At 42.7% G+C, this 24,465-nt stretch overlaps 1 protein-coding gene across 1 annotated transcript; it reads right to left on the bottom strand.

Moving 5' to 3' along the window:
• Nucleotides 1-2,132: 2,132 nt before the first annotated feature.
• Nucleotides 2,133-21,595, bottom strand: Wrnip1 (WRN helicase interacting protein 1). Its single transcript, XM_021653667.2, has 7 exons — nucleotides 20,575-21,595; nucleotides 18,062-18,253; nucleotides 16,603-16,844; nucleotides 8,198-8,427; nucleotides 4,364-4,519; nucleotides 3,623-3,702; nucleotides 2,133-2,864 (listed from the first exon to the last, which is right to left on the bottom strand). The coding sequence occupies exons 1-7, from the start codon at nucleotides 21,379-21,381 to the stop codon at nucleotides 2,589-2,591; spliced, it is 1,983 nt and encodes a 660-aa protein (XP_021509342.1). The 5' UTR covers nucleotides 21,382-21,595; the 3' UTR covers nucleotides 2,133-2,588.
• Between the last annotated feature and the right edge of the window lie 2,870 nt (nucleotides 21,596-24,465).

The following is a 24,465-nucleotide window of genomic DNA, read 5'->3' as shown; positions in this document are numbered from 1 at the left end:
GGAAGTTGTTTCAAAAAGTTTTGGGGTCACTCACAAGGCCAACGGCAATCTCTTCCTACTCCAGGCCACTGCAGGACATCTGAACTGTAAAACTGCAAACATACCTGACAGCTTGGGTTCCATTTGGTTACCAGATCGGAGGTCACACCTGACTGATGTCATTTCCCTGCTTGACACTAACCATGAAAGGAGCCGAACCTTCACCCACAGGCAGATAACAGAGGGGGCTCCCACTATCTAATTGGAAAGCCCTAAGGATTGGACTTCCAGAATTCTCAACAAACAGCCTGAATAGGAACAAAGCAACTGCCCTTCAATGCTATGTTCAGAGCTTCCAATTTCATGCCTGACATGAGGGGCGTGTGTGTGTGTTGGGGGGGAGGGAGTCACATAAAAGACATCAAAACAAAGACGGAAAAAATAGAACAAATTAAAAATTAATATCCTTGGGCAGTTAAATAGTCATCAAACAAGTAATACAACAAATTCAGGCTTCCAAAAAATAATAATAATAAAATAAAGGGATAGAGAACAGAAGGAAAAAATGAGGGGAGAGATGGAAGGACCAGAGAGGGAAATACTTAAAAGAAAAGCAGGCCCTGGGAAATTTAAGACAGGGCGGCGACAATGAAGGACCAAAAAATAAAGGTGATGAAATTTCCCAGAAACTACAGCAAGAAGGAAAAATAAACAGGGTGGGATTACAGTAGAGGGAAAGATAGCAGTATATCCCTCCCATGAGGTCCCCACTGGTTCTCCAGCTAAATCTAACCACACCTCTCTACCTTGTCCATCCCACTCCTGATTCAGTTTCCTATGTAGCATAACATTGATTCAATAAATGCAGGACTGTCTTTCCTTCATTGGTGTTTCCAACATCAAGATTGATTAATGTCAAAAAGGCAATATTTAATGATGTTTCTAAAAGAGAGAGATGTCTTAGAACTGTAAGACAGAGATTTCCATCTGGAAAGGTCCTAGGGGCTAGAGATGGCTCAGTGGTTAAGAGCATTGTCTGCTCGACCTGGGTTCAATTCCCAGCACCCACATGGCATCTCACAACTATCTGTAATGCCAACTCCAAGGGATCTGACACCTTCACACTAATGCACATAAAATAAAAATTAAATTATTAAAAAAAGGTCCTACCAAACGCACATACAAACTTGAAAACTGTGTATACACCAGAAACAGAAGGTTCTATAAGCTTGTAGTATTTACAAACCAAAGCTACCAGATCAGAATGTTCTCAAACTTCTAAATAGCAGGATGGGAAAACAGAAGACAATGGACAAATAAATCCTTACATAAAATGTATTCCTGGCCGAACTATCAGAAAACCTAAAGGAACACAGACTATCAGCACCAAGTACAGTCTTTAAGGGTCTATACTAGCTCTTCCCAGTACCCTTCAGTGACAAAGCTACTGAAAGAAGTATGCTACCTTAGCAAGAATGAAAAGTCTCTGGAGTACATTGCTTTTCTAGGTTGATGGAGCTAGACATCTCAGTAGTGGGACACCATGTGCAGAAAACACGTATTCTCACCAGGAAGGCAGAGGCACTCCCAGGATGACAGCTGGTATCAACTTTCACTGGCTAAGGAATCTCTAGGAAAGATCACATTAAAGGAGTAAGAAGTGATTCACTAACTCTAGTGGAAATGTCTACAAAGTGGTCCCTGAAATGAGTCTGAGAATTAGTATCTAGTCCAAAGGCAGCAGGCCCAGTGATAGTGGCATACCTTCAGGAAACACAAAAAGTAAGAAACTGTATTTAGGCATACAATCCTACAGGTAAATAAGGACTATTGCACTTGGGGTGAAGTGTGCTAGGAACACTGGCGTCTTTCACAGGCCACTTAAAACTACACAGGTGCAGTCCTTTAAAAGAATAAAATGAGCGGGGTGTCCTGGCATACACCTGTATGATCCCAGCACCAGAGAGGCTGAACTTAAGGACCACATACACGTTCAAGGGCAGTCTGGGCTATCCAGTGAGATTTTCTAAACTATGGTGTTTTTTCATTCACCGGTTCATTCATTCATTGATTCATTCATCTGGTTCTAGAAGTGCAGTGGTGGCAAGCACTAGTGCCATCAACCCAAGGAGGAACATTGAAGAACTGAAGAGTACTTTGAAATAGTTTTATTGGCTCATAAGACCTTTGCATATAAAAAAAATACCCAAATCACTATGCAGTATTAAATCACAATTACATTTTCTCTTACCAATTGGAACTACCCAGAATATACATTTTTTAAAAGAAAAAAAAAAAAAAGCCTACTGAACAGAATTTTGAAATGACATTATGACTTAAATACTATGACAAAATAGATAATTCCTTATAACATTAATTAATTGCACAAAGCTGCCAGGTATTTTCATAAGCATAATCATTGCACAGAGTGCAAATGAACACAATTTCAATGGTACACATTTAGCTCAAGTAACCACCTTCATCTATGGAACTCTTAATTTCTGGCACAAAATGTTGGTCTGTTTTAACTTTCCCCAGGCAACCAACTCCAAGATCCAGTGACCTCTGGCCCTCCTCAAGGTACGAGCATCCTATTCAAGCCCTAAGAGTCAACACCGCCTCTGCTTGAAGAAGTCAGCTCCTCTCAGTTCCTCGGGCAGGTAGTCCTGGTCCACAGGCTCGCTGTACATGGGGTTGTACTTGTAGCCTTTGCCATAGCCCAAATCCTTCATCAGCCTGGTGGGTGCATTCCTCAGGTGCAGGGGTACAGGAGGCAGGGGCCCCTGGTGACTCCGCAGGCAGGCTTTTACATTGTTATAGGCACTGTGCACCTCAATGGACTTTGGGGCTCTGGCAAAATAGACCACACACTGGGCCAGAAGCACCTAGGACACAGAAGGGCAGATGCCATGAAGTTCTGTTTGGCAGAGTACTTTGATTCCTCCTAGCTAATTCTTAGCTGATGTCCGTGTTTGTTTGTTTAAATTAATTTTTATAGCCCCCCTTTCCATTAGTCTAGACAGTTAGTAACAATGGAGAAAGTCCTGTGAGGTGAGAGGAAAGCCAGACCAGTGGTTCTCACCCTAAGAACATCTCATAATCAGATCTTCCCCCGATTCATAAAGCAAATGAGTGGGAAGCTGTCCTGCATAGAGGTGAACTCGCAGCTTCCTGTCCCCAGAAAGCCTAGAACACTTCTGAGCCTCAGGATAGTTTAAAAACATGGCCTTGTTTCTGGTAACAGTCCTATAATTTTAGTCACGCAGGAGGCTGAGGCAGGAAGGTCTTGGGCTCAAGGCCTGCCTGGCTAGGGTTAAGGGTTATTTTGAACAACATGTAAGACCCCTTTTCAAAAAGTTAAAACAGGACTGTGAAAATAGCACTGTGGTATAGTACCTGACTAGTAATACAAGCTCTGGGTCCAAGCCTCAATGTTATAAAAACAAAACCAGACCACAACCTTACTGATAGGAAGCTCTCATCTCTCTAGGAGGCTAAGATTCTACATAACGAAGTATATAAGCTGAGCAGCTTGCTTAATGTGCCTAATGCACTTATGATGAAGGCAGGACCTATATTCAAATCCACAAAGAACAGGACACAGAGTGAAAGAGATTTGCAAAGAACTGAGCTGATATCTTACCTCACACTCGGGCATGCCTATAAAGTGACAGCCTTGGTAGGCAGCAACTGCTTGTGCTAATGCTGATGGATCTGCCAGACCTGTCATATATAAAGAGACAAAGTGAAGTTTAAGTCACAGCACATCATTGTTCTGACCCGTAAAGGATGCTTTTGCAACCAACAACCAATGCTGCATGCAGACTTAGGGACAGAACACCCACCACAATTACACAGATTTATCTCTGATTTCCAACCACATTAAGCAAGAACTATTTATTGAGCTACTGTTGGTGTCAAAAAATGGCCTCTTTTGGAGAAATACATTCTAGTTGGAAAAAGAAGAGACTACATATGACAGAATGAAAGTCTAAAGGCCATGAAGCCATTATAAAGATGGATATATTAAAACATGGAATCTACTAAGAGAAGAAAAAAAAAAACTTTTCTGATCTTTGTCTTGAATGGTGTTCAGAATCTTCTACAGCAAGAACCCACTAGCCAATGGAAACCTTAACATCTGGCTGCAAAGCAAACCAAAAATAGCTCTCGTATTTCAATATTATGAATATTGAGAGATCACCTCCAAAGGAACAGAAGCAGTGACTTTCTGAACAGTCAAAGCACATGCACATGAAGCAAAAGACCACTGAGCTCAAGACGAGTCTTCTTTTCCCCTGCCTATTCTGCATGATTACATGACATTAGAGTAAGCACACACCCCCTCTCAGAACCCCAACCCCACAGACTCTACTCCACTCACCAATGTCCTCGCTGGCAAACCTTACCAGCCTCCTGGCCACGTAGAGTGGGTCCTCCCCTCCCTCAAGCATCCGTGCCAGCCAATACAGGGAGGCATTCTGGTCAGAGCCACGCATAGCCTTGTGTAAGGCAGAGATGCAGTTGTAATGTTCTTCTCCTGTACACCAGAGAGAGCACTGTCACATGACTGTCTTATGAGCCTATATAATACACAAAATAGCTCTAAAGCAGGCCCCAGTCGTGCTGGGCAAGACAGGCATGGCAGCTGCCCTCCAGCCATACTCAGTAGGGCAAAACCTGGATTAGCCCACACTCACTCAGAGCCCCATAGCACAATCCTGTTCAGAAGAGAAATTCCTGATGGCTATGCACACTGAGGACATACAGACACAGAGACTGGCAAAGGAAATGGAGAGGACAGGCACTCTCAAGCATGATCTCTACCACAGTGGATTGTCAGAGACAAGAGAGAGAGGAGAGATTATCTCATGTCCGGGTTTCATCTTCTGCCCACAAAGTCTATTTGAGTCAAACTGACTGGGCCTGATCATAGTCATCAGGATGGAGGGAAAGTGGCCAAGACAGCTGATACAGCCCATTTGTTCCTCAGTGTCACTGCCAGCTGACACCCTGATATCTGAAGCCCATGGTCATTAAACCATAGACTGTGTGGGGACATTTGTGAGGGAGGATCTGAGGGTATTGACAAATCAACTAAAGACTCTTATCCTGAAAGTACTGTAGCTCATCCTCACCATTTGGCTTCAGTTCATCTTTAATCCTAGATTTACAAGCAAACAAATTAGCAAAATATGCTTTAGAAAAAACATTTAAGGTCAGGAAATAGCAGCTAAACAGTTGTCAAAAATAAGCAGTACTCTTTATACATGTTCCATGCCTATCTGACCCTCCTCTCATGCAAGTTTAAGGACATGACGCCTGAGAAGGGAAAGTATGCTGGTTCTAAGTCCTTACAGAGAAGCACCTGCTCTGCGGTCATCAGGATCCACATCAACAACGCCACTGTGTTCTGGTGGGCACAGCACTCTGGCTCCAGAAACAAATCCCAGCAGCTGCTTAAGATGACATTTGATCTCCGAACGGAGTGACAAGAAACTGGTTTACCCAAGAGAAAACATCTAATAGGCTGATTGCAAACTCCAAACCCTAAGGAAACCCATGCCAGGTCAATGGCACAAGTCCAATTACTGAACTTTTATGAATAAGCAGTATCTCCTATCTGGGGCTTCTCTAGTGAAGTGAGCCATGGCCCCTGACTGGAAGTGTCCTGGTTCTATCTTCTGCCCACAAAGTCTATTTGAGTCAAACTACACAGCTTTGGCTCCTTTTCTGACCTTCTGGTTTGGGCACTCTGAACACGGCTCTCTCTGCAGGGAATGGCCTAGGTTTGGGAAGGGATAGGTAACCACCTCTAGTCCACTCTCTACCTGTCAATCCTACACCCCCTAACATAGCTTACTCATCTTTACTGGGTTAACACGAGAGGTAAGCCAACTGCACAGTACAGTGAACTAAAGCACAGGCTCTGACCCAAGGTAGTCTGGACCTAAACCTTAAACTCACTAGCAATGCAGACTATGGCAAGTTCTCCATGCCTCAGGGTTCTTACTGGGTAAAAAGTGGCTGTTCTAAACACACAGGCCTTATACAGAGCAAACACTACAGAAGAACTAAACTTGTTAGTGTTAATTACGAGCCTAACTAGTAATAAGTCTATTTTTGCTTGTATTACATACTGCTTAATAATTGGAGATTTCATATTATTAATCTAAAAGGATGAGGTCAGTGTAAGTCAGACCATTAATTCCCATTCAGAAATTACTTCACTCTGATGTAGACACATCTGATCTAGTTATTGGATCTTAATAGTGGGCAACTGTGTAGTTTGTGACATTGAAAGAAATAACAATAATAATAATAATAATAATAATAATGCCTTCTAAGGGTAGTTTTTTGCTTGTTTTGGTCTCATCAGAGTTATAAAAAGTCCCAAGAGTCTAAGCTGACACATTTCCAGGGAAATGGTTCTACAATTTTTATTTCTGGAACAACCTGTAAAAGCACATGAGAATGTGAATTAAATTTGCATATCTAATAATCCCCTGTGGAAGAGACATGCTGATATGGGTGGGCAGTGTAAGCACACAATACAGACGGGCATGATGTGTAGGGTCTTCAAGGTTGTGCTACCAAGTAGCTTCCACTGCCTTCAGCTCCTCCTGGGACAGCAAAGAGCTAGTAAGAAGGTCCTCCTTCATACACAGCTCTCTAAGGCGAAATACCTCCTAGAGTCTCCAGTCAATAACACGTCTAGATAGAGTGACTTAGTGACTCTGTGAGGCTGGCATGAAGGCACATTCATGCAGTCAGTGAGGAAGTACATCTTCTTGGGAAGTAGATAAAGCTGGATTTTAGGATCGGTTTTAGTACATGCTTTGTGAACTGAAATGACTTTTATGTAAAGTAGGGATAATATTAACAAGCTACCATCTAAAGTTGTTTGAAAAAAAAAAAAACCTGTAAAGCACTCAAAGACCATTCATGAATGTTCTATGGATTTTCACTAGTGGCCTGATAAATGTAAAAGACAGTGCAGTCAAAGGAAAGACTCTGGAACACTCACAAGGGGAGATGAAGACTATTGCTACCGGACTTCCAGAAAAGGGTGGATGAGAAAGTGTTCACTTCTGAAAAACGTTCAATTTGCTCTCATCTCATATTTGGGTAAAAGCAAAGTAGGGTGCTATGGCTAGATGTTTTACTTCCCAGAGTTTTTGAAGGACCGAGAAGACATTCAAGGGAAAGCATGTGAAAGGGACTCCAAGCTGGGGCCTAGCACAATACAGATGGGATGAGGTATCCAATGTGTCCTCAGCACCATTTACACCACACAGTACTATCAGCTAGGAGTACTTTGGTCACTCAAGATGTGCAGCAAGCCAGCTCACTCATGAGAAGCAGGGCCAGGACCAGAGTCATTCTATAGCCCCCCCCCAATTCTCTAGCCTATAAGGAGAATGCTCATTATCAAGAAATGCCAGAATGGAGCCTTAGGCAATGTGAGACCTACAAGGTTCAATTATCAGCTTCTTTTTCTGGCAGGACTTTGAAAGGCATGGAAACTCCACTCCATAGTTATGCAACATGATACCATCCAGAGTTGCACAAATGTTCTAGAATAACAGTTCAGTCTAATCTTCAGTAAGCCATCTTCATCTCTACCTTTCATACAAAAGTTACAAATATGCTGTGCTTATGAAATTTAATATTGCGAGCTCACAGATTTAATAAGAGCTGGGATATCTGCCACCTATAAACATTTTTTCTACAAAAACACCTAGTACACACAGCAAAATTAAGTTTCAGATCTACTACAGACTAGCAAAATCCTGTAAACTTAACTTTTAGACTAAAAATGAAGGATTTTTAACTCTCAAAGCAGTAATTCTTGACTCCCTTATTGACTTTGTAAGTGACCGCAAGAATCACTGTCCACTGAATTCACGGGCTTTTAAGCTGCCATGTTTTACCAGGTGCTACCAAACAGCAAGAGGAAATCCGTATCTTACAACCTTATAAGATGAAAGGCAAGCCTCTGATTCAAACTCCTCAGCTCTCATTGATTCTTATCAAGGCAGCTTGTTTACGCCTGTCTGAAGTTCAGCTCTGTGTAGGAGGCTTACTTTTATTATAATACGCAAATTAAGTTAAGAATCTGGGGCTTGCTTTGGACCCGGCTGAAGGTCAGAGGCTGTGAACTGTGGACACACATTTGGCCCTGCAGCTCTACTTTTCCCGCATTTCAATTCCTCACCTGCACGGTCATATAAAATGTGAGAGCGCTGTAGGCCTTCTTTCACATCGTTCTCAGTAATCAGAACTCGGCTCGGAGAATAAGTTTGACCACTCTTCTTACAGAACATCTTTCTAGAGCTTAGCCTGGCCAGCACTGCCAGTTGCAGTCCATTCAAGCCAGTCCGGGCATCGCCATCACTGAGGTAAGCCAGAGTGTCCACTGCTTTATCTTCTATGAAGACAGAGGGCCTGCAATAGAAACCAGTGTTCATTACCAGTACATTCAAGTCTCACCTTCTCATTTTGGAGCACATCTTAAATTAAACTTTAACTTCACAAAGCATTCTATTTCAAAGGTTTTACTATTTATTCTGAATTCATATTGCTAACATAATTTAGCATTAGACTAAGAATTGACCATATTTCCTACGTCCTGAGGGTATGTCATTATATGAGCTACAGGGTATCTCTACTGAACTGGGCTGAGGAAGCCTCTTGAAGGGAAGGAGGGGACCCAGCCTGTATGCTGCAGTCAATATTGTGTATGAAACTACCTACCCACCCACAAAAGTAATGTCTGATGCTTTAAAAACAGCCTCTGTGGAAGAAGAGAAACAAAAGTAAACCCAGCAAATTTTATTTGAAAAAAGCCATAATGACACTTAATTCTTTGTATGATAATAAAAATAATTTTTTAAAAAACGGCATTCTTCTCTTTACCAAAGGTGTCCTAGATTTCTGGTTATTCACTATGTGTTTTAGAGTTTCCATTGTGTGATTAAACACCACAACCAAAAGTAACTTGAGGAAAAAAATTTATTTCATCTTACAGTTCTAAGATAACAGTCCATCACCAAGGGAAGTCAGGGCAGCAATTCAGGGCAGGAACTGAAACAGCAGCCGTAGGGGAATGCTGCTTACTGCCTTGCTCTCCATGGTTTCCTCAGCCTGCTTTCTTATACAACTGAGGACAACCTGCCCAGGGGTTGCCATGGCACCGCCTCCCATAGGCTAGGCACTCCCTCATCTAGCATTAATCAAGAAAATACTCTACAGATTTTCCTAGAGGCAATATGTATGCAGGCATTACATCTTTTCCCAAATGACTCCAGTGTGTCCAGTTGACAAAAAAAAAAAAAAAAGCAAGAATACTATAGTTCTCATCATGTAGTTTTCTAACACTGCTTTCTTCTCAGATCTTAAGGACCACATGAGTCCTGCAGCTCTCGTGACAAGCCTTTTTCCTTTTTAATGGCAGCCCCAACAAGCAGACACTTCACCAGATTCAACACATCTAGACTACACCGTTACCATTCTACAGAGCCTAGGAAACATTTATCAACTAGAGATGGGATTAGAGATGGGATTTTTCTGAAAGACGAATTAAAAGAAAATCAGAAGACATATACTGAACAAAACGTGTAAAGCAAGGGCCACAATCAGAGGGGTGCAGCCCACTTCGCCTGAGTGAGAAGGGCATGTCAAGGAGGAAGGGGATGGAAAGAACAAAAAACTGCCTGACTACCTCCTTTTTGCCTTGGAACTAATAAAAGCAGTGTCTTCCATCTCCTAGGAAAGCCCCCTAGTGACACAAAAAGTGGGAGTTCTAAACCGTTAGATGAGCTGTTGACGACCATTCTCACCTTAGCATCCCCAATAAATGCTGAGTGTAATAACTGAGAATGTAGTTTTTGAAATTATTTGTACTATCCTACAAAGCTGTCATCCAGGGGCAGCAGAAGTCTATCCTTCTGCTGCAGTCCTGATGCCTGGGGGATAACAGGCATTCCATGTCTGTGTAATGAGTGGAGTAATTTATTAAGCTTCCTTACTATCTCATAGTGAGACACTCATTTCTTAAAAAAAAAAAAAAAGAAAAGAAAGCATTAGAAAACAAAACTCCTATTTCTATCAACCACAGATAACAACCACATTTTCATTTGTTAATTTCCCTTTATGATTCAACCAGCCATTAACAACCTAATTTTTTATGTAATTTTTTAATTAATTAATTTATTAGTTACATTTTATTAACTCTGTATCCCAGCTGTATCCAGCTCCCTCATTCCCTCCCAATCCCACCCTCCCTCCCTCATCTCCTAACTGCCCCCTTCCAAGTTCACTAATTGGGGAGGACCTCCTCCCCTTTCATCTGACCCTGTTTTATCAGGTATCTTCAGGACTGGCTGCAAAGTCCTCCTCTGTGGCCTAGCAGGACTGCTCCTCCCTTGGGGGGAGGTCAAAGAGCCTGCCATTGGGTTCCTGTCAGAAATAGTCCCTGTTAACAACCTAATTTTTTTAATAATTTATTTTATGTACATTGATGTTTTGACTGTCTGTCTGTCTGTCTGAGGGTGTCAGATCCCTTGGAACAGGAGTTACAGAGAGTTGTGAGCTGCCATGTGGGTGCTGGAAATTGAACCTGGATCCTCTGGACCAGTAACCAGTGTTCTTAACCACTGAGCTATATCTCTCCAGCCCCAGTATAGCCAATTTTTAAAGTACAATTGGGATTACACTGTATAGTTTTACATTCTTCAAATAAATAGCTGCTCAGACCTCATTTCTAAAGCAAATACATGTTATATTAAACCTACAAAAAGTCAAAGGATAGAAGCCACACAAAGCTGGACTTTAAAATTAGCACTGTGGCACATATTCCTTCTATGATTGTGTCCTTTATTGCTTCAAAGATTTATAAATAGCACACTGTAACTAGGGCTTCAAGAGTGGACATGGGGTACTCTTAGAGAAACTAAGCCCCTCCCCTCCTTTAGACACTTAAACTCTCAAGCAAAGTATGTGTGCGTGTACATGCCTATGTATGTGTATGCGTGCACAAGCGCACATGTGCACATGCACACGCCCATGCGTATACTAGTGCATGTGGAGGCCTGAGGTTGATACACAGTAATTCCCCAGCTGCTATCCAACATCTATACTGAACCCAGAGCTTGCCTATGGGGCTAATCTAGATAGCTGTCAGTACAGGTTCTAACACGTCATTCTACTACTCCAGTGTGGAGTCACCACTCCTTCATCCCTGTAAGTATGATTCATATTCACAACTTCAGCCCTGTCCAGAGTATTTTAAAAAATAATAAATCTGTCAGCAACTCTGTCCAAATAATGAAAGGGGGGTTGCTGGTGGCATTCAACGGTCATAAACAAATCACAAAATGAAAATCTCCCCTTAAGAACACGGTACAGGAAGTCCTAAGGTTGTACCCACCACTCAGGTATGCCCTAACTCATGTTTCTATAAGCTGCAGAATAGTAACAGTAACACCAGGTGTATTAAAATACTCTAGGGCAGCGAGAAAGATCAGCAAGCAAAGGTGGACGGTGTGTGGGCAAGTCTGGAGACATGAGGTTAATTCTGAAAACCTACATAAAGAAAGAACCAACTCCACAAAATTGTCTGGCCTCCCATATGCTCCACGATACACATCACTCGCACACCCACACACTCTCTCTCTCACACACACACACACAAATACAAAATAATAAAACATTTAGGGGCTGGAGAAATGGCTCAGTGGGTGAGAGCATGTAACACACTTGCAGAGGAGCTGAGTTCAGTTCCTAGAACCAATGTGGCCCAGCTCACAGCCATCTTTAACTCCTGCTCTAAGGGCTCCGACGCCTGTTCTTGTCCAGCACCTGCATACCCATACAATGCCAGTGACAAATTATTAATAGTAGTAGTCGTAGTATCTTTAAAAATTACTAAAATTTAAAAATAAAATACCTTACGATTGAATGAGTTGAGGAAAGTAAAGTAAAACAAGAGCCAGTGAGATGGTTATGTGGGCAAATACGCTTGCTGCCAAGCCACGGTCTGAGATGCCCACCCGGAAGGACTGATTCTAAGAAGTTGCCCGCTGTCCTTCACATGCATGCTCACACACAAGAGGTGAGGATATTTCAGTTCGGAAAGAAACGTCAAAAGTTAAAGAGAATTAATTGGGGGTAAAATCTACTTTAGATTTAGAGTGAGCAACATTTCATAGTATCCTCCTGAGAGAGGTAACTCCATGGTAGGTCATCTAATTGTGTGCATGAGGTCCTGTTAACAGCGGTGTGAGAGGGGGAGGGAAACAATATTTATGGCTCTCTTGTTTTGGGGTGATGGGTTTATCTTGTTTGGGATTCCCAGATTCTAGAGAAGAGCCATTACTCCGACACCACAACTTACCTAAGGACAGGCACCTCATTCACCTTTCATCCTGCTCTTAAAACCCTGCCTAGCTGGCCAGCCATAGAACATTCTGGTTTTCATTCTACCCTCTTATCTCCACAGAGATGCACTTATGTGGTTCACAAACTGCTTCATCAGAGGTCTTCTATATGCAGGCAAGTTCTGTTATCATGGATCTGCAGTCTTTACCAGCAGCAAGTAGTGCAGGTTAAGAGCTAGAGTTTATACTCTGTCTCAACAGTACACAGAGCACCAACCACAGACCACACTCGGCATCAACCCCAAATTAACTAGGCACACAGAGAGCATGCTTTCTTCTTTCTGTCATTTAATCAGTGTGTGTTCATTATCTAATATATCATATCCAAAATATGTTTATAATCCCAGCATATGGGAAGTAGAAATCACTACAGATCAAGTTCAAGACTAGCCTGGCTACATGAGACTCTGTCTCAAATAATTAAAATTTAGATAGACACATAGATAGATAGATAGATAGATAGATAGATAGATAGATAGATAGATAGGCAGACAAATAGAAAAAACAAAGACTCTTCTTTTTTAAGATAGGGTTAAATGTATCACAAGCTAGCTTTGACCATATAGTCTAGGATGACCTTGAACTTTGTATCGTTCTGCCTCTACCTCCTGAGTGCTGAATTACAGGCATATGTCACAAAGCCCAATTTTTGCAGTGCTGGGAAACCCAGGACAACTTCATGCTAGGAAGTCACTCTATCATCATTCTATCATGTGAGTTATAGTCCAAGGCAACAAAGACTTTTAATATTTTTCTATTGCCATTCCTGAGCATATAAGTTTCAATCAGCATGTATCCTTTGTATTGTTTTAAACAAATAACAACATCCATCTCATCATTAGGCAAATAAGCTTTCATCTTTAGTTAAAAAAAAATTACATGTACACTAAACAACTGTCTTAAAATAACTTTAGCCAGGCCATGGTTGGGCACACCTTTAATCCCAGCTCTCAGCAGGGAGAAGCAGGTGGATGTCTAAATTCAAGACCAGACTGGCCTACAGAGTGATTTCCAGAACAGCTAGGCCTATATGGGGAAAATAAATAAATAATAATAGCAACAACTTTATGAATTATTACCAACTTCAGTTCGACCTGTGTACACCTCTTGTATACTCGGGGCCATACAAATTCTCGGATGAAAAGGGTCACTGGCGTACAGACTTTAAGCGGCTCTCTTGTACAGATGAACAAAGCAGTGGGCTACGAGTCCTGTGCTCATCTGGCTTTTATCTACTTGCTCTCTACAGGCACAGGGATGCACTTTTCAACACTCAGCCAATATCTAACATACGCAGGACTCTCAATGCCTCAGGAATGCATTAAAGGCCTAAGGATTTTTTTTTTAAGAGCATGCAGGCTCGAGTGGAGATACCTGGAGTTTATTAGCTAAGTAACTGAGAAGATCTGAGTAGGAATTCCAGCACCAAAACAAGCAGAAACTGAAACATTTCTGTCCTGTTGTAATGGAGATAGACAGTGTGAGAACTCAGTTTTGCAAATATAGTCAAACGGCATAAGCAACACCTGGAGCAGTCCTAGATGTCCTATTACTATTTCATGTACAGCCTTCAACAGTCTAGAATTTCTCTGTACATGTTCTAGTTTCTATCTAGAGCACCAAAATTCAACACATCAACACAAATGCACACACAGTCTTCCAGAGCGGAAGCAATGATGGGGGTCAGTCTTTTTTTCTGCTAGTTTAGTGTAACCAAACCTGATTAACGTGTGATAGAACAGATACACAGTTGATGCCAGTAAATAGAGTTTAGGTGAAAGCAAAATTTTATCCACAATAACTGAAAGACAAAAATCATGCTTGGCAATTGAGGTGGCACCCACTTCTTTCCGGAAGTCACCTAAATGTGTTTGGTTTTCTGTGACCTACGACATCTGTAACTTCTTGTCAGAAATGCTAGCAAGTGGGCCAATTAATGGAACTAATAATAATACTTATTTTACTAAGCTTACAGAAGATAAAAAGGGATAGTTTTACTAAAGAAAAGTTCTCATACCTGGCCAATTATCTCCTATGAAGGACAACGAAGAATAAACCATGTCTCTCATCTTAAAAGCTAGGATCCAGTCACACCCTACCTCATCATCAAGCACATAAAATATGCTTGACAGGGTGCTGAGGATATTGTTTGCAGGAAGGTGGAGGACAGAAGCAGCAAGCAAAAATAAAAAGAAGCCATAACTAGGATCAACTCTAGAGGAATCACAGGAGACAATAAGACCTGTTAGATATGGGAGGTCTGCACTGACTGCCATCAAACCATTTCAGCAGGTCTGTATCTGACTCTTAGTTCTTAATTTTCACACTTTATATGCCTGCAGATCACCTAGAAACCTCTCAAGGCACAGAACCTCTCCTCATGAGGATGAGCACCACATTTCTACTGACCTCATTTCATCATGGCAAAGCAGTGTGTGGGAAACCTAAGGGAACTTGGACAACTCAGTCCTATGAAATGTCATGAAATGCAAATGACCCTGAATATGCAGGACATAAAATTATAGGCTATTAGAACAACCAGCACACAGGATAAATATAGTCTCCTAAAGCTTAAACAAGTTTCTTTTCTTTTCTTTTCTCTTTTCAATTTGCCTTTACCACATGCTGACATGAGTCTTCAGTTGGCCCATGGATTCTCTCTGCATCCTCAAATTCCAATAATCTTTGAAAAAAAAATTTTTGTTTTACCTAACATTTGCAGATCTTTTTTCCTTGTCCCTAGTCCCTAAACAACAGAGCATAACAACTCTGAATAGAGCATTTTTTATCATATTAGGCATTATATTCTAGGGAGGGTGAAAGCACAGCTCAGTAGTAAAACATTTCTCTGTCATGAGCACAATATTGAGTTCACTGCAAAAATTATTTTAAATGGAAAAACAACAATTTACTCAGAATTTAAAGTACATGGGAGAATGTGTGTAGATTTAATACAAACACTGTATCTTTTTATATAAGAACATAAGTTCCTGTATCTTTATTTGTGAAGGATCCTGGAACTAATCCCCTATAGAGACTAAGAGATTAGATCAGATACAAAGACCTGAGACCCAGCCCGCAAGAGCGCAATGGTTGGATACCAGCAGATCCCAAACTTTTTTTTCTGGCCACAGTCCTCACTCTACTAACTCTATATTCCATCATAACTCTACAATGAAGCAACCTCATTCTACGCAGGGATCCTGGGCCAACTATTTCAAGGCTTTCACAAAGCATGGAGGCAGCATTCTTCCTACATGTAAGACAGGAGCAAATGGGAGAATCCAGACATAGGGAGAAACTGTTGAAACCTAAAACCTGAAAGTACAACTATGCCTTGTACTTTAATCCTTACTGAAAAGTGGCCCCAGAACTTGGCCTTGGAGCAACCACAAGCAGCTGTCTGGTCCACAGCATGAGGAGGTAGGCAATGACTTCTCCTCAGACTACCCTATGTTCTACTGCATTATTTCAGTCAGTACATGAACAAATGACTTCTGAAGAACATTTCTAACAATAAAGGAAAACCTCTGACCCAAGAAATCAAATGGATTAACCATGACAAAAGCTACAGGGTGGTCATGATGCAGAGCTAATCAACAAAAGGAATAAGACAGCCTCTTATACATACATCACTTTCTGTTAACACTTCTTTACTTTCATGGAAATGAGTTTTGGAGTATGCAAAATGTTTTAAGTAATTGTATGGGCAGTTACATTAAGCCTTCTCCGATACTTTGAACATAGAAATCTGAATCTAATACAAATCTCCAAAGATTAAATATGTATCAATTTCTTCTATTTAGTGAGTGGCTTGAAGCCTTTAAAAGAAGGCTTCCTATAGTCTTTCTAAACCTTTAAAACAAGTAAACAAGGAAAACGCATTAAGCATTAAAGCAAATGCCCAGGTAGCTACAATAACAAAGCAATATTAAAGCTCAAAGAGATGTAGACACACCTATCAGTAGCCACAAGATGTACCTTAAGAGAAGGGAACCCTGAGGGAGGTCTTGCGGGCACGGCAGGATAAAGCACTTTCCTTCTCTTTAATTTTCCTTGCAGGCGGATCATCAGTTTTCTGCCTCCACCCCCTCCGCTGGCCGAGGCCCAGCCCTCTTAGGCCCTCTGCCAAGAGATTCTCAGGGAGCTGTGGGCACCCAGGGGCTGTGCACAATCTACTTACTCAGAGCTGCAGTTGCTGCTGTGGCTCAGAGGGTCAGTAGGACGGCTAGAGTCTAGGACGTGGATTCCCAGGGAGTTGATCGCTCTCATTAAAATCGTCACCATTGCCTCTACTGGAAGCTTTTCAAGAACAATTACCCGGCAGCGGCTCAGAAGAGCGGCATTGACTTGGAAGGAAGGGTTCTCGGTGGTTGCGCCAATCAGTGTGATCGTCCCACATTCCACGTGAGGAAGGAAAGTGTCCTAATCATGGGAGGAAAAGAGAAGAAAGGGATTCCACCCAACAGCCATGGGCAGAAGCCTACGTAAGTTGTCTACCTCCTATTTCATTTTCTAATTTTACCTTTTCAGGATACTCATCAACATTGATTGATTTCATGTATCCCTCTTCGTTAGTATATGTAAAACTCAACTTTCGGGTGCCAGTATCTTAAGGTGTGGTCTTTTGCTGGAAGAATATGGTAGAATACCTACCTCAAAGTATAATTCCAACAGTTTCAACATAAACTACTTCCTTGCTTAGAAAAGTACCTTCTACCCAATGCTGAACTAGTACACAGTGCATGTACATGCACACAAGCTCTTTTGAGAAGACCACAGTGTTACTATTTCCAAAATGTTCTTCCCTTATAAGTATTCAATCATCATGTTCTTAACAAACCACCAGACATTGTCTAAAGGGGAAATGCCAAGTCAGTGGTCCTATATGAAACCTTTAGGTCAGCATCAGGCAGAACTCCTAAGTGTTGCTTTACGCACAAAGATTCAAATCAGGAAAAAAAAGGTTTATTAGTTTTGGGAAGTATTCATACCTGTAGTTAAAAAGCTATGACGACAATAACAAAAAAAGTGTGCCTGAAAAAAAATTTTTTTCTGTTTAGGTAATTTAAAAAAAGTTTTCTTTATAAAAACAAATTTATCATTTTTATTTCTTAAGGCTTTTTAAAATAGAGCATTAATATTTACCTTGACAAGAGCTAGAAGGCACGAAGAATAGAAAATAATCTTAACATAAAAATACTGGAGAAAGATAAAGCTAAACTTAGAGGGGAGTATGTGTGTGGACTTAGAGTCCAGGGTTTTCGTAAGGTAGATAAGCGCTTTGTACCCTAGCCCTAACTAATAACCTTTAGATTGAGTTCAACTGGTCACAATGTCTTTTTAGATTAAAAGCCTCTAAAAGTTGGAAACTGGATCAAAGGACCCTTTTCTTCCACGGGCAGCTCAGAGATATAGCAATCATTTCATTTATCAGAGGGAGAGAGAATTCTCTTGTCATCTAAAAATACTAAAGAAAGAAAAAAAATGGGCTTGAAGTTGGGTGGTAAGCCTGTATGTCTTGAGAATAATTAACATTTGTTTCACGTGTATATTGTGTTGTGCTTCTCAACATGATCTTACAGTCTATGTATCTTATTTTATGTACTTTATATCTAAAAAACAGTAAAAAGTTAATATACCTGCTGAGATTTATTGAACCGATGAATCTCATCAATAAAAAGGATGGTTTTTCTTTTGAAAAAGCTCTTTTCATTCTGAGCTTGCTTTATGACATCTCGCACGTCATTTGTCTTAGCATTTGTTGCAGATAATGTCACAAACCTTATGCTGTGCTTCTTGCTGTTGTTGGCTATGATGTGGGCCAAGGTGGTCTAGAAAAAAAAGAGTTTGAAAAACTCATCAGGAGGACTGGGCAGCATGCATAGGTACCACAAACAGTATCATAACTACTTAACCAAATATACTGGACATGAAAGAATGCTGAAGGATAGACTATAGAATTAAAAAAACAAACAAAACTAAAGCATTACAATGAAAATAGGAAGACAGTTAAATCTTAGGCCTATTCTGCCACCTCCTCCCCCTCCTTAACTCCTTTTGATTCTTTTTTGGTGGACTCTTTAAGATCTATGAATCCCAATAAAGAATGGCAGTCTTGATTTAGCAAAGCCAGGGTGACAGCTGTGACCTCTCACCAAAGAGAAAATTCTTTTGCCTTTGGCCAAGAGTATAATGCTGAAGGCCCTGGGATAAGAGTTGATCCCAGAACCTAGCTCAAATGGGAAGCCAGCAGATTAGCTGAGAAAAGCAAAATGAATGAGTTCTGAGGGCAATGATAAACAGGTAGCATGTGACATGGCTATATGCCACTTCTGAACGTCCACTCTAGAAGGAAATTAAAAGCAGCAACTTGATCTTATTAGTACTTACCAGAAAACAAAGGACTCAAGAAAAACTTTTTTTAAAGAAAGAATTTATTTTATGCATATGGGTATTTTGCCAGCATGCATGTCTGCACCAAGTCTGTGCCTTGTGCCCTGGGAGGTCAGAAGAGGATGTCAGATCTTCTGGAAGAGGGCATTGGATCCCCTGGAATTGCAGTTAACGGTGGTTATGAGCCACCATGCAGGTGCTGAAAATTGAGCCTAGGTCCTCTGGAAGAGCAACCAGTGCTCTTAATTGCTATCTCTCAGGTCCTCAAGAAAAACTCTTGATTCAGTATCTGGCACTTAATGGGTGCTCAATAAACACTTATTTCCTTCCATTACTAATACTGTTAGCAATTCAGTATTGAAAACAGGACAAAAGAAAGAGAAGGCTGCTTACTGAATGACAAACTGTTACTGAATAGAAAGATAGTACTTTATTTTCTAAAAGTTCTACAGCTGAGTATCATTAGACTCTGGCCGCTTGGTAACAAGTCCCAGCTTACCTGTGCCTTTTGGATTTAGGCTCCCTTGTCATATAGGCTTGTGACTATCACCAACAGCCTCACTGAGCAGCCTTGGCCCAGTAAATCTCTTGCAATCAGTACTCCATGACTCACCACTCATCTCCCTGCAGACCTTTTCAAAGCCTACAAGCATCAATAGCTGAACATTCTCATGTTGTTACACAGATGTCAGAATTACTACCAATGCTACAGACCAAGCCCCTAAATGGTGTAACCAATAGATCTGGGAGGGGTGGGCAAATGTTAGCAACTAAACAATTAGCATGTTATTTTGGAGGCTGGAGGTGTAGCTCAATGATAGATCTCAAGCACCAGAGCTTAAATAAATAAATATAGATAGATAGATAGATAAATGTCATCTGGGGTCCATTTGATTTATGCTTGACCAGAGAGAACACGAGTACAAGGAGGCACAAAAGGAATGATGTATTCCAGAAAATAAAGAGGTGTGGCTGAGAGATGAGCTGCAAAGAAAAACAGTATAAACATCAGGAATGTGCCTGTGTATGAAGCAGTCTGAACCTTAAATAGAGAAGGCTCCTCTCTATTTACATTCCTAGGCTCATTCTTTATCATCCATAGGACTAGGCATCCTATAAACAGGACTGTCACTTCACATTATCTCAACTACTCTTTCTGTGGCCTGTTCTTTAAACCCATGGTATCCTAAACAATCTCCTATGGCCCTGACACGATGATACACAGAACAGGACAATAAAACATTGGTGTGTTTCCAAGTAACAGGCAGTAAGAGAAAGTTATAGAAATGCCTGTTGAAAATGATGCACAGAAGGGAGATTTCTATTAGTTCCAAAAACCAGTTAGAATAAACCAAGTAGTGGGAGGCAAAGGAAGTATAACAGAAAGAATTTAATTACTTTTCCACAACAAATGAAGCATACAAAATGTTTCTTCCCCAATGTTTGCAGCACGCCCTTTGCTTGGAATTAGGTCACTACAAATCAGGGAAGTGGGGGTTCGTGGGAACACAGAGATAGCTCAAATCCCAGTCCCCATCTTCGTCTAAACCAAGAAACTGGCATTTTCCTTTGGAAAACGCCCAACAAGGGGGTCTTGGGAATCGGGGGGAAATGACATACTTGCTAGCTCATTACAAACTCGGCTCACGCACCAGGACCGCGCCCCCAAGCCTCAGACTCCTGAGGAGGGGTCAGGAATTCTGAGGACCGCACCCGGCTTAGAACACGTCCTCGGCCCCTCTGCAAGAGCGGCACTCACCTTGCCGCAACCTGGCGGGCCCCACAGGATGAGTGAGGGGATCTCGTTGGTCTCCAGCAGCGAGCGGAGCAGAGTCTCCTGCCCCACGGCCCTGCTCTGCCCGATGTAGTCCTGCAGTGTGTCGGGACGCATCTTGTCCGCCAGCGGTTTGCCCTCCAGCATCTGTCGGATCTCCTCGGCCGCCAGCGCCCGGGGATGCGCACGGCCGGCGCTGACTCCGAACGAGGCATCGGCGGCGTCCGCGTCCCAGTGCCCGGGGTCGTCCTCTCCGTCCACGTCCGCGTCGCCATCGCCGTCCACCCCCGCCTCCTCCTCTTCCTGCGCCTCCGCCTCGTCCCAGCTGCGCGGAGATGCACTGCCCGCCGCCGCCGCGGCCGCTGGCCTCTTCCCCAAGCCCTTCCTGGCCGGGCTGCTGGAGCGGGCCACCGGGAAGTCCGGGATGAGGCGCGCGCCACTGGGCGTGGGCGGTGCGTCGTAGCTCTCCCGGCTCTCGGTCTCGCCGCCGTCGTCGCCGTCCTCGCCCTCACCCTCGCTGCTCTCGGCCGCCGTCGGGGTGGCGGGCTGCTTCAGCGCCGAGCTCTCCGACAGCCGACGCCGCTTGGCGCCGGGCGGCGAGGGCCCCTTGGCCCGCTCCCCGGCGCGGTGCGGCCCGGCCGCTGGCTCCGCGTGCCCCGCGGGGTGCAGCAGCAGGCAGCGGTCCAGGTGCGAGTTGATATGCGCGGCGGGCATCATCTGCTGGCACACGGGGCACTGCACCTGGTGCAGCTGCGACAGGAAGGGGTCGTCTTCCGGCCCGCTCACCTCCATGGTGGCAGCGTCCCTTCCCGGCGCCCGCGCGGCTGCACCTGTCCCTGAGAACGCCGATGCCCGCCGCTAGGCCCCGTGCCGCGCGACCCTCGCTCGGGGAGGCAGCAGGACACGCACGGACCGAGGGAGGGCGCCGCTCATGCCTCACGTCCCGAGCTCCCGCGTCAACTCGCCCTCGGCCGGCAGCTGGCAACGCCTCGCGCGTCGTGTCGGGAAGTGTAGTCCACAGCGGGCAGAATAGTCCGCAACCGTTTGCCCCAATAGCCGCCGGCAGTTTTCCGCGTTGCACTCTGGGAACTGTAGTTCACTTTCATTTAACCGGGCCTCCTTTTTTTTTTTTTTTTTCGTCGCTGGGAATGGCCTGTCGGAGGCGCTGCTTGAACAGGAGTGGTGCGCGTGCGCACGCCTGCTCAGTGCCGGGGTGGAAAACAGCCGCCTTCCGCCCTTCGAGTAGCAGGAAAGCAGAGAGCAGCTCAGGAACCTGGCTTTCCAGGATTTTGGCCTTCTGGGTGTTGAACCAGAGTGACAGTGTAGTCAGGGAGAATTATTTTTAATAAAACGAAAATGAACTGCAAGTACCCCAGAGGTGCCTAGAAAACTGGAGAAAGGTCTTCCCCAGACTTTTGAATGAACAAGCAGCTACACAGGTGGACAAAAAGTTCTACTCAGAAGGCTGCTCAAGGAAATGCAAATAAAAGAGTTCCTCTCCTCCGTCTCCTCCTTTATTTTTACTTTAGGGCCTGTCACCCAAAGTACTTGCGTAAGAGATATGTCATAGCTGATATAATAGCTGCAAACTGGAAAACAAGCATTGTGTCCCCATAACAAAACGATGGCAGGCAGCCCTTAAAGGTGAATTGTAGCAGAAAGGAACAGGAAATGAGTTCCATAGACATTTATAAAATATTCCCTGGGTGTGGTGCTGCATACCTTTAATACAGGACTCAGGACGGACAGACAGTTGGATCTCTGAGTTCCGAGCTGGCCAGTGCTACATAATGAGGCCTTGTCTCAAATTTTTATTTTTACTTTTGTTAAAAACAAACAAAAAAGTAGTTGTGGCACTTTACATCTATGTATTACTGATTATGACTTTATTATGCGTTTCTGTAAGTCACTCCTTAAAAAGATGCGTACAGAGGCTAGAGAGGTGGCTCGGTGATTTTAAAAGCACTTGGCGGCTCTTGCAGAAGACTCACGTTCAATTTGTAGCGCCGTCACGGTGGCTCACAACTGTAAACTCCAGTTTCAGAGGCTCTGCCTCCTTCTGGCCTCTAGGGGCACTGCACCTAGATGGTGCACAGCTATTCATGCAGGCCAAAGACACACATACAAAAGTGATAAATCTTTAAAAGATACATGAATACACACGTGTAGATTGTGAGGAGTGAGACTTCTTAAGTTGCTAAGGCTGGAATTCTCCTCAACCTCTCAAATACCTAGGGGTACTGAAAATATCAAACTTTCGTTACTGTGTTGTTGATAATCAGAACTTAAATATATTAAGAGAAAATGAAGACTTTTAGGAACCTTGACAAAAAAAAAATGAGTTTTTGTTTAATCTACTACCCAACAGCATACCATCGAGAGCTACTATAAAAACTCTTTTTATTTGCTTTTTTTCCACTGAAGGTTTAATTATCTTAGTCTATGAAGTAAACTGGCAATAGCTAATGTGATGTGAAACTACAAATTCTGTTACATACCTAAGATCTGAGAATATTAAACTCAACGATGAACAAAATGGCTGGTTCATATAGGAAGTAGAGTTTCAGGGGTAAAGAAAGATGGTCCAGTCTCTGGGAGACCCCTTTTTAGTTCCTGTTGATGTTGTGATATATATTTGATCCCAAAGACAAGAATAGAGTTGACCATTTGAATGTACTATGTGGTGAAAATTCACTATATTTAATTTCAAGTTATCCAGAACTGAGTGAATCACAGTGTGGCCCTCTGTAAATCTGCTTAACTTCTGACTGTTTCCAAATATTAAGGAAGAACAATGACCTTACAGTCCATGTGAGAACTGAATGAATAAAATTAGTATAATGCCCCTTCCTGTATTTCTTCTCAAATCTTAGCTCTCTGAAGTTCAAGGTTTTCTCCACTAGATGGCGATAGTACAAAAATAAAGCATACCAGCAAGGACTGAAAAAAAAAAAAAAAAGAACTAGCCAAACTTTGTTTTTGAATCAGCATAAATACAAATGCATGTAAACACTGCTGTAAAATTACAGGAAATTAGATGTATTCACACCAAAACCTAGACAATTTTCCCCTTTAAGAAGTCACTAAGGGTTTTCAGCGGTCCTTGAGTGCTTACTTTGAACTGTGTACACCTTCCCTCTCCTGCCTCAGAGTCAGGGGGGAACCATGGAGTCATGAGAAGCTGGAATGCACCTTCTGATTCGGAAGTTCGATGAGCATTACCAGGATGTGACCCTGCTGTGCTTGGACACGGGTGGACTGTGAGCTTCCTCTGGCCCTTGTCTGGCCCCCTCGTGTTCATGTTCAAGTCTAGTTAATCACACATGGCAAGCATCTCAGCCACCTTCAGCCACCTTCATCAAAGCTGCCTCTGTGATCATCTGCAGCCGTTGCTCCATGATCCCCCTACCCTACCCAAAGCTCACGTTTCTTTCTCTTTTCTTCATCCTCTTGATTCTATGGCACATTGAGTATTACATTTATTCCAATACATTATAGATATTTTTCTTGGTACTGCAAGTAGGACCTTTAAACTCTATTCCCCTACCTTCATTGATATAAAAAAAAATGCATGGATTTTGAAGAGTCAATTTCTTTCATACTTGTGACTTCCTCGTAGTTTTAAGTGCTTTTAGGTTGACAACTGGTAAGACCAGCCCACGGTCTCATGCACATAAAAGGCAAGGCTGAGGCATCCGATTTTGTAAAACAGAAAGCTCCTCTGCTGAAGAGAAACTTACGCCGACACAAGAAGCATGTTCAAATCCACACACACTGTGAGCATCGTTGCGGGTTATGGGAAGAGGGGAGAAACTGCTTACTAACTTGATGGTAAGAAGGAGAACCGTTTGAAGTTGTGCTTGGGCAGAGACTGTC

The sequence above is a fragment of the Meriones unguiculatus genome, chromosome 19 (genome assembly GCF_030254825.1).
Source record: "Meriones unguiculatus strain TT.TT164.6M chromosome 19, Bangor_MerUng_6.1, whole genome shotgun sequence".
In the NCBI taxonomy this organism is placed as follows: domain Eukaryota; kingdom Metazoa; phylum Chordata; class Mammalia; order Rodentia; family Muridae; genus Meriones; species Meriones unguiculatus.
This window is presented reverse-complemented; position numbering and strand designations above follow the sequence as displayed.